Consider the following 10617-nt stretch of genomic DNA (forward strand, 5'->3'; position numbering starts at 1 on the left):
GTGGTGGTATACCCAGGGGCTCTCCCAGGGGTGACGGCGCCCACAGGGGCCCTTCTAGGGACGGCGGCCACCCAGACGCCGTCCTAGGTACGGCGGCCACCCAGACGCCGTCCTAGGTACGGCGACGCCCCCAGTCTTTTTCCCAGGTACGGCGGCGCCCCCGGGGTTTTCCCAGGGAATGCAGCACCCCCAGGGGCCCTTCCAGGGACGGCGGCGCCCCAGATATTCTCCCAGGGACGGCAGCGCCCCCATGGGCCCTCCCTTTGACGGCGGCTCCCCCAGGGGCCCTCCTAGAGACGGTGGCGCCCCCATGGGCCCTCCCAGGGACGGCGGTGCATCTTATAAGTAAGAGTAGAGTGTCTTCCAATTACAAATATTAAATAATGATGAAAATTTAATTTGCAAAGAACTTACAAATTGAAAACAAATTATGAAGGCCTCGTATTCTTACCTAGCAGGTATAAGCATAATGTTTCTTGGGGCTGACAAAATATCATCCACATGTCTTGCTACTGTTTATTTAACCTTTAAACTTGTATATTTTCGTGTCTTTGGGGTGTATACTGGTGCCTTACTACAAAACATTGTGTAAATTATAGTCTTCTGTAACCTGTTGTGTGTGAAAAATGGCTCATGTACCAAGGGCATGTGTGAGGGACCTGCCATCCACCTCACCGAAACATTTTGTCGCGTCAGTAAATTCTCTTTATACTGTACAATTTACGTCATCTCTCAAATCATTGGGAACTCGAACAAGAAAAAACGCACAAACATTAACATTACGACAATAAATTACCCCCCCATCCTCCTCTACAAAACCTAACCCAAAGTAAATGTATAATGTACAGTATGTTAATGTTTGTGCGTTTCTTTCCAGTCATCGTAGAAGCTCACGAAACATTTGTGCTTATTTCTGGGAGTAGGTTTGTTTACAGAAGTCATCGCATTCCCCATCTTCATTTCCTCACCATTTTGGCACAGGCTGGAGAATGTTTTAGTGCAGTGTGACAATCCTAACTGAAGGGTGGATAATTAACATAAGAACATAACATAAGAAAATAAGGAGTCTGCAATAGGCCAGTTGGCCTGTGCATGGCAGCTCCTGTCGAGAGTTACTACCACTCTCTATCATCCATGAATCTATCTAACCTCCTTTTAAAACTTTCCAGCGTTCCAGCACTTACTACAAAGTTGCTAAGCTTGTTCCATTCGTCCACCACCCTATTTGTGAACCAGTTCCTTCCTATCTCCATCCTAAACCGAAACTTATCCAACTTAAATCCGTTGCTACGAGTTATCCTCCTCGGATATTATAAGAATTTTATCTATATCACCTCTATTGATTCCTTTCACCCACTTAAATACTTCTATCATATCTGCCCTCACTCTTCGTCTTTCTAGGGAATGCAAGTTTAGTTTCTTTAACCTATCTTGATATGGGAGGTTTCTAAGTCCCGGAATCATTTTCGTCATTCTTCACTGCACCGACTCCAGTGAATTGATATCCATTCTATAATAAGGGCACCAGAACTGAACCGCATAATCGAGGTGCGGCCTGACTAACGCAAGATATAGTTACAATAAGACCTCTGCACTCTTTTTACTTGCACTTCTAGATATAAAACCTAATACTGTGTTTGTCTTATTTCGAACATTAACGCACTGTTTTCTAGGCCGTAGGTCCGGGCTTACAAGTACCCCTAAGTCTCTTTCACAAGTCGACCTCTCTAGGTTGATGTTGTTAAGGCTGTATACATTGTCAGTATTTGTTCTTCCAATATTAAGTAGGCTGCACTTGCTGGTGTTGAATTTCATTTGACATTTCTCTGACCACTCCTTCAGTTTATTTAAATCCTCCTGTAGTGCATTTGCATCCTGCCCTGAATTAATCTGCCGCCCTATTTTGGTGTCATCCGCAAACTTGCTTATGTCACTGCTGATCCCAGTATCTAGATCGTTTATGTAGATTATGAACAAAAGTGGGCCCAGTACTGACCCTGGGGAACCCCACTGGTTACACAGCCCCACTCAAATATAACACCATCTACGCTGACCCTCTGTGTTCTATCGGTGAGCCATGATTTTATCCAATTTAAAACTTTCCCCTCGATACCATGAGCCTTAACTTTTCCCAGAAGCCTCTGATGCGGTACTCTGTCAAACGCTTTGCTAAAGTCTAAGTAAGTAACATGGTAATTTTCGTCATTATCTACTACTTCGAAGACTTTCCTAAAAAAACGTCAGCAGATTAGTTAGACAAGATTTTCCCTTTGTAAACCCATGTTGAGAGTCGTAGATTAATTTGCTTTTCTCTAAATGCAATCAAATACTATTTGCTATAATTGATTCAAGAAATTTCCCCACTACTGACGTCAAACTAATCGGAAGGTAATTTGACGCTGATGCTCTGTCTCCCTATTTGAATATGGGTACTACATTTGCCTGTTTCCACAAGTCTGGCACAACTCCCGTGGCTAATGATTTTGTAAATAAATTTACGAGGGGTCCGCTAATCTGTTCCTTACACTCTTTCAAACCTCGAGGGAATATTTCATCCGGCCCTGGGGATTTTGTCTTCTTTAATTTATTTATCTTCTCAAGAACATCCTCTTCTCTGATAGTGATATTCTTTAATTTCTTTTCTTTATTTCCCCTAAATATCAGTTCCACCTCTGGAATTTCCTTGTGAATTTCTTCTGTGAAAACTGATAAAAAGTAGCTGTTCAATGCTTTGCTTATTTCCTCACTGGCATAGATCACTTCCCCCCCTCCATGACTTCAAAGGCCCAACTTTGTCCTTGACCTTTGTCCTATATACCTGGATGCGATCGGATGCTATCTGCTATAATTGATTCAAGAAATTTCCCCACTACTGACGTCAAACTGATCGGCCGGTAATTTGACGCTGATGCTCTGTCTCCCTTTTTGAATATGGGTACTACATTTGCCTGTTTCCACAAGTCTGGCACAACTCCAGTGTCTAATGATTTTGTAAATAAGTTTACGAGGGGTCCGCTAATCTGTTACCCTACACTCTTTCAAGACTCGAGGGAAAATTTCATCCGGCCCTGTGGATTTTGTTTTCTTTAGTTTATTTATCTTCTTAAGAACATCCTCTTTTCTGATAGTGATATTCTTTAATTTAGTTTACTTTCTCCATCCCACCCTGAGCGCGAACAAATATCACGTACCCCACGCTGCCATAAAGCAGCAGGGTCTACCATTAGACAACACATTATGCTTTCAATATCTTCCCAGTACTTAATATTTGATATTGTTTAGGATACGTGCGTAATATTGTGTTTAGCGGATTTCTAACGGATTCTATAGGTTAATCTAGCCGACTTCACCAACCACACTTGGCAACACTGGTGGGTTGGGTAGACTAGCTGGTAGCAGTAGTAGGAAGTCACTAGTCAGTAAGCAGACGGCCAAGAGGTCATGCTAGAGTTTTGTACACGGCGTCCACTCAATCCCTATTACAGTTCTGTCACAACTTCTCACGGAGATCTGTAAAGCTTCCTATCATCTCGCAGGTAAGACATATTCCTATGTGTACTGTCACGAATGTACTGTAAATAACAAAATAAAATTTCTCGCGGTAATATAACACGTATATTCTCAACAGTTTGGGTTACCAATTCGGGAACATGACTTATGTAACTATGACTTGGAGTGATATTTACAGGGTTGTAATTAATTAGATTAGCAATACGATCACCGAGCAGGACGGTGTGTTGCCAAGTTTTAGGATACATAACTTAATTTAATACTGCTGGTACTATCTAGCTGATTAATATTGTGTGTTTGCGTGTGCTACTGTCATATATATATATATATATATATATATATATATATATATATATATATATATATATATATATATATATATATATATATATATATATATATATATATATATATACGATTTTCCTCATTAATGTTCGTGTTTACATGGAAGTTTATATAATAAATTTGATTTATGGAATCAATGCGCCCTTTTTACATTTTCTTAAATGAACTTGATTTCTTATTACTATTAATAATGGTAGTGGTAGTAGAGGTCACAGCTTCAGGTTAGAAATGTCAAGTTCATTTTTTTTAGTGAGTTATAATTCTTTTTTTTTAATTTACCAGTGTTGTGACAAGACCAACAATGGAGCGATTACAATATATTAATATCATTAAACCTAAGTTAGTTTACAGTAAATGTGTTACTTCCGTTGTGATATTTACAAATAAGAACCAGGCCACACCCCCCCCTTCCCCTCCCCCTGTTGAGAATATCCTGTTGCTACTGTTGTTGTCATTGTTGTTCTTTCACAAATCACCTCAAAACTAATGTAACCTTACATAAACTAACCTAACGTAACCTTACTTAACCTTGCCTACCCTAAGTGAAAACCCACACTACGTAGCGTTAGGCTGTTTAATCATGTGAAATAACTTGGGGCACTAATCTTCACGTGAGTCCACCAAATGGGAAGCCAAGGCAAGGTGCAGTACGATTAGGTTACGCAAGCCTTAGACGCTGCCCGGCCTTAAGTTTTGGCAATCTGTAGCGCTCTGATGTAACTGTAGCCTGTTAGAACTGCTGTAGTACAGACAGGTGTAAATAACCAGTTTAAATAAGTCGAAGGCAAATTTCTGCTCATAGGTTAAGAAACGAGAACTGTACTGGTATTGAAATTTTATATTCTAAAACAAATAAAATAAGTTAGTGCGCAGTTAATCATAAAATGAAGATAATGTCTCAGGTTGTATATGTACACACACCTTGATCTACTGCTAAACGTTAAGGTAAAAATTACTATAGTTTTCAGCCTCCGTTAAAACACGCCTCTTGAAGTACAGTCTCTGCTTCCCGTTGTGTCACATTAACAACATGAAACAATTTTATGTAATTCAAGGACTTTTTTCTTCTTTTTTTTTTTTAGTAAACTGACGTTGAAATCAGTATTCCCACTTATCAACACGACCCATATATAGATGTCAGGAGTCACCACTTATGTTCAGGGTATTCTATCCGCAGTTAGCAATTTAAAATTCTGTTCAGATACTTAATACTATAAACCATCTCCATGACAGTAACAAACCAACTCGCTAAGACTAAACACCATACAGGACATAAAGTTACTGTATTTTTACTGATTTTACAGCTAACCTCAATACAGACATGAACAGCATATTTGTTTGGACTTCCCATTGTGATTGCTGGACCTAGTGACATTTCATTATCACCCGTACTCAAGAGATAACTATGATAACTCAGTACACAGTATCTCATAACATAAAGAAAAACGTGAAGAATAATCATGGTATTAGTCCTCAGGAGAACATGGGTCTGCTGACGAATTATGTGGTCCCCTTCCTGATGGAGAACTGGTTGACGGTGGGTGTAGCGTGTCTGGCGGTGGTGGTGGTGAAGTTTGTCCTTTATTGGTCCACCTTGAACCAATTCACCCCAGATCAAGGCAAGAGTCCTTCCACCCGCACCACCCCTGCAGCTAGCCAACCAAAGTCGGGAAGGCGCAATGTTATAGGTGAGTGTTGTTGTGTCGTCTTGTCTTGTCACACACACACACAGAGGAGCATTCAGGAATAACTCGTCTCCATGTTAACAGAATCTGGAGGTGTCGGTGACGCTGATGACGATGAACTCAACGATCCCAACGTGGTGGATCCCCTGTGGCCAGAGGACCTCGAACACATCCCTTACAAACACACCAGGTAAGTGTCCCAGCCCACACACACACACACACACACACACACGGGGTTTTCACCTAACTGTACACATAATCTAAATGTTTGACAAGATTCAATCCCCCGCCACGTCTATATATATATAAAACAAAGAAGTCTGTCTGTCTGTTTGTTTGTTTATTTGTTTATTTGTTTGTGTACCCGCGTGAGAATCTCAGAAACTACTTTACCGATCTGTAGTGATGATGAATGGTGTTATATGTAGTGATGATGGATGGTGTTATATGTAGTGATGATGTATGGTGTTATATGTAGTGATGATGATGGATGGTGTTATATGTAGTGATGATGGATGGTGTTATATGTAGTGATGATGAATGGTGTTATATGTAGTGATGATGGATGGTGTTATATGTAGTGATGATGGATGGTGTTATATGTAGTGATGATGGGTGGTGTTATATATAGTGATGATGGGTGGTGTTATATGTAGTGATGATGGATGGTGTTATATGTAGTGATGATGGGTGGTGTTATATGTAGTGATGATGGGTGGTGTTATATGTAGTGATGATGGATGGTGTTATATGTAGTGATGATGGGTGGTGTTATATATAGTGATGATGGGTATGATGTGATGATGGATGGTGTTATATGTAGTGATGATGGGTGGTGTTATATGTAGTGATGATGGGTGGTGTTATATGTAGTGATGATGGATGGTGTTATATATAGTGATGATGGGTGGTGTTATATATAGTGATGATGGGTGGTGTTATATGTAGTGATGATGGATGGTGTTATATGTAGTGATGATGGGTGGTGTTATATGTAGTGATGATGGGTGGTGTTATATGTAGTGATGATGGATGGTGTTATATGTGGTGATGATGGATGGTGTTATATGTAGTGATGATGGATGTGTTATATGTAGTGATGATGGATGTGTTATATGTAGTGATGATGGATGGTGTTATATGTAGTGATGATGGATGGTGTTATATGTAGTGATGATGGATGGGGTTATATGTAGATGATGGATGGTGTTATATGTAGTGATGATGGGTGGTGTTATATGTAGTGATGATGGATGGTGTGTATATGTAGTGATGATGGATGGTGTTATATGTAGTGATGATGGGTGGTGTTATATATAGTGATGATGGTTGGTGTTATATGTAGTGATGATGGATGGTGTTATATAGTGATGATGGATGGTGTTATATGTAGTGATGATGGGTGGTGTTATATGTAGTGATGATGGATGATGTTATATGTAGTGATGATGGATGGTGTTATATGTAGTGATGATGGATGGTGTTATATGTAGTGATGATGGGTGGTGTTATATGTAGTGATGATGGTGGTGTTATATGTAGTGATGATGGATGGTGTTATATGTAGTGATGATTGATGGTGGTGTTATATGTAGTGATGATGGGTGGTGTTATATGTAGTGATGATGGATGGTATTATATGTAGTGATGATTGATGGTGTTATATGTAGTGGTGGTGGTGACGGTGGTAGTGACAGTGGTGGTGATGGTGATAGCGGCATGTTTCTGGTGATAGTGGTGGTGGTAGAGACTACTATCACCATTATCATTACCACCACCATCATTACCACTACTATCAACCAGTCTCTACCACCACCACATCATCCATCATCAGTACATATAACACCATTCATCAACACTACACATCGGTAAAGTCGTTTCCGAGATTCTCGTGCAGACACACAAACAAAAACACACACACACACACGCACAAACAGACATACTTTTTTGTTTTATATAGATAGATAATCTTAACCTTTCCAAAATAACATGAAAATTAACCTAACCTCCCTTCAAAACTGCAGGAAAATTAACATAACATAACCTAACCAAACGTTCCCAGTAGAACATGAATATTAACCTCACCAAACTTTTTCTAAAAGTAGCCCAGAGAATAAACGTACAAGCACGAACCTGTTGCAAAAGCTTTTGTATGTTAATCCTTCCACTTTCACGGGTCACTGTGCTCATCGTATTGCCAGAGGAGTTTTAAACTCATGTCTTCCGTCATCACACCCCTGAACACGGACGGTAACACGGACAAATTGAAAATTGCTCACAAGATGATGATCATTATTTTTAGGGCTTCTTAAAACTTGACATAGCTATTGTTATTATTATAGAAAAGGCTGTTTTTTAATATCTTTTGGTGTGTGTGTGCGTGTGCAGAATGTCGCCAGAGGAGAGCATCAAGAAGTCACAGGAGTACTACCAGTTAATGAACCAACGTCGCTCAATTCGGTTCTTCAGTTCTGACCCCGTACCTCGTGAGGTCATCGACAACGTTATCAAGGCGGCAGGTAATTCCCCCCTCCCTCTTCCTCACACCTGTCCTCCCCCACAACACACCTGTCCTCCCCCACCACACACCTGTTCTCCCCCACCACACACCTGTCCTCCCCCACCACACACCTGTCCTCCTCACCACACACCTGTCCTCCCCACCACACACCTGTCCTCCCCCACCACACACCTGTCCTCCTCACCACACACCTGTCCCCCCCCACACACCACACACACCTGTCCTCCCCACCACACACCTCCTCCCCCACCACACACCTGTCTCCCCACCACACCTGTCCTCCCCACCACACACCTGTCCTCCCCACCCACACCTGTCCTCCCCACCACACACCTGTCCTCCCCCACCACACACCTGTCCTCCCCCACACACCTGTCCTCCCCCACAACACACCTGTCCTCCCCCACCACACACCTGTTCTCCCCCACCACACACCTGTCCTCCCCCACCACACACCTGTCCTCCTCACCACACACCTGTCCTCCCCACCACACACCTGTCCTCCCCCACCACACACCTGTCCTCCTCACCACACACCTGTCCTCCTCCCCACTTACTACACGTACTATAGGCTACAATACACTGTAAAAACAATAAGAAATATGATAAACTTCATACGAAAAGAGATAACACGTAATAAACAAAAGCACAATGGAACAACATTATAAAAAAACAAGTAAATGAGATAAGAGAAGGAATAAAGAAGGTAAAGTGAGAGGTGAGCCAAAGTAAGAGAAGAGGTGTGGTAAGGTAACAGGTGGGCCAGTCAAAGTTGCATCCTAGTGGTATAGTATAAAGTGATGATGAAGGTGGTGATAATGACATAATGTAAGGGACAGTAGGATGATGAAGATGATGAAATATAATAATAAAGACAATATAGAGGACCAGTGTTTAGGGAAAATATCAAAGTATAACAACAGAGAAATTAAACGAAGAAGGAACCCAACTCCCCTTCAGGATGCCAGTGACCTTGTCCTAATTAGACCCTCCCTCACAATTTAACTAACCATTAGTCTTCAATCGGTAGGCTAGGATGGTGTCTACTTGGAGTGGTATTCATTTGGTTGGGGCATATTATAGGACTAAGTTACGGCATATTATAGGACTAGGTTAGGGCATATTATAGGAATAGGATAGGGCGTATTATAGGACTAGGGATACCTATGACCTACTGTAAACAACTCCAAACATCACACCCTACAGGCACAGCACCGTCGGGAGCACACACTGAGCCCTGGACCTTCGTGGCAGTACATGACCCTGACGTGAAGCAACAGCTGAGATCCATTGTTGAGTCTGAGGAAGAGATTAACTACACAAAGAGAATGGGTGAGTGGTTCATGGTGTATATATATATTCTCTCTCTCTCTCTCTCTCTCTCTCTCTCTCTCTCTCTCTCTCTCTCTCTCAACAGCACATGACTTCTTCTAACCTCTTCTCTTTTTTGTCAGTGTGCAGTTGAGTCCCAACCTAACCCTTACAGTTGGTGCTAGTCCCAATGAGTTGGTTGGAGTCTATTACGACGATTCCATTCAACATACAACTCTCCTCCCTACAGTACGTTTGGTAACACATCACATTTTTCTACTTCGTTCATGACGCCTCCCCCTCCCTCTTCCTCCAGGTAGCCAGTGGGTGAAGGATCTGAAGGGATTAAAAACGAACTGGGTGAAGGAGTACCTGACGGAGGCACCGTGGATCTTGCTGGTATTCAAGCAGGCGTATAGTTTGCTACCTGATGGCCGTAAGAGGAATCACTACTACCACGAGATCTCCACAGCCATAGCCGGTGGTATCCTTCTGACGGCCATACACGTGAGTCACTGTCTAACCGTAGCGTTACCACTCGTAGCTGCTGAACTCCAAGACTAATATATTCTGAGGGGCTACTTGTAGATTGGGATAGAGTAAGGACTACGTGATGATTAAGTACCCAAGCTTAGTTCACCTGATCAAGCATCCTAAGGCTAACAGAACCTAACCTACCCTAATCTTCCCACCCAGTTGTGTTAGGGTGTTTAATCATCCTGTGAAATAATTTGGAGTACCTAATAGTAAGGTTATCCAAGAGCAATAATGAATATAACAACAGTTTACGTTTATCATGTTATCTCTAACGCTGAGGCTTTACCGAGTTTAGGGCTTCGTTGACCTCTGGAGCCCCCAACTCAGTCACGCTCCCATGTTTGGGCTCCGTGGATAAAGCTACAACAACTTACAGTATAATACAGAGTCCTTCTCTTGGTTCTACAGACGGCGGGGCTGGTGACCTTGACCTCGACACCACTCAACTGCGGGCCAGCCTTCAAGACCCTCCTGCAGCTTTCCGACAACGAGAAGCTGCTGCTGCTGCTCCCTGTCGGCTATCCGGCTAGCGACGCCACCGTCCCCAAATTCTCGCGCAAACCCCTTGATAAGATCATGGTTGTAGTATAGTGCTGTGGCTGTAATGGTGTGACGTAGTATTAGATCAGCTGTCTTAAGTGAGGTATGTTATTGGTATATGGGATTTAAAACATGACTATATTACACAAATAAAATCTATATAATGGC

The 10617-nt window shown here is 42.0% G+C and overlaps 1 protein-coding gene across 2 annotated transcripts; it reads left to right on the top strand.

Moving 5' to 3' along the window:
• The first annotated feature begins 3396 nt into the window (after nucleotides 1-3396).
• LOC121868369 (iodotyrosine deiodinase 1-like) lies at nucleotides 3397-10617 on the top strand. 2 transcript variants are annotated; one of them, XM_042368902.1, is made up of 7 exons: nucleotides 3397-3536; nucleotides 5326-5543; nucleotides 5625-5730; nucleotides 7929-8059; nucleotides 9268-9393; nucleotides 9689-9879; nucleotides 10318-10617. In XM_042368902.1, exons 2-7 carry the CDS (start codon nucleotides 5339-5341, stop codon nucleotides 10498-10500), a joined length of 942 nt encoding a protein of 313 aa, XP_042224836.1. In that variant the 5' UTR covers nucleotides 3397-3536; nucleotides 5326-5338; the 3' UTR covers nucleotides 10501-10617. The 2 variants fall into 2 exon arrangements, with proteins under 2 accessions (XP_042224836.1, XP_042224837.1); XM_042368903.1 differs by having other exon boundaries at nucleotides 3404-3536; nucleotides 5333-5543.

The sequence above is a fragment of the Homarus americanus genome, unplaced genomic scaffold (genome assembly GCF_018991925.1).
Source record: "Homarus americanus isolate GMGI-L3 unplaced genomic scaffold, GMGI_Hamer_2.0 scaffold19318, whole genome shotgun sequence".
Lineage (NCBI taxonomy): Eukaryota > Metazoa > Arthropoda > Malacostraca > Decapoda > Nephropidae > Homarus > Homarus americanus.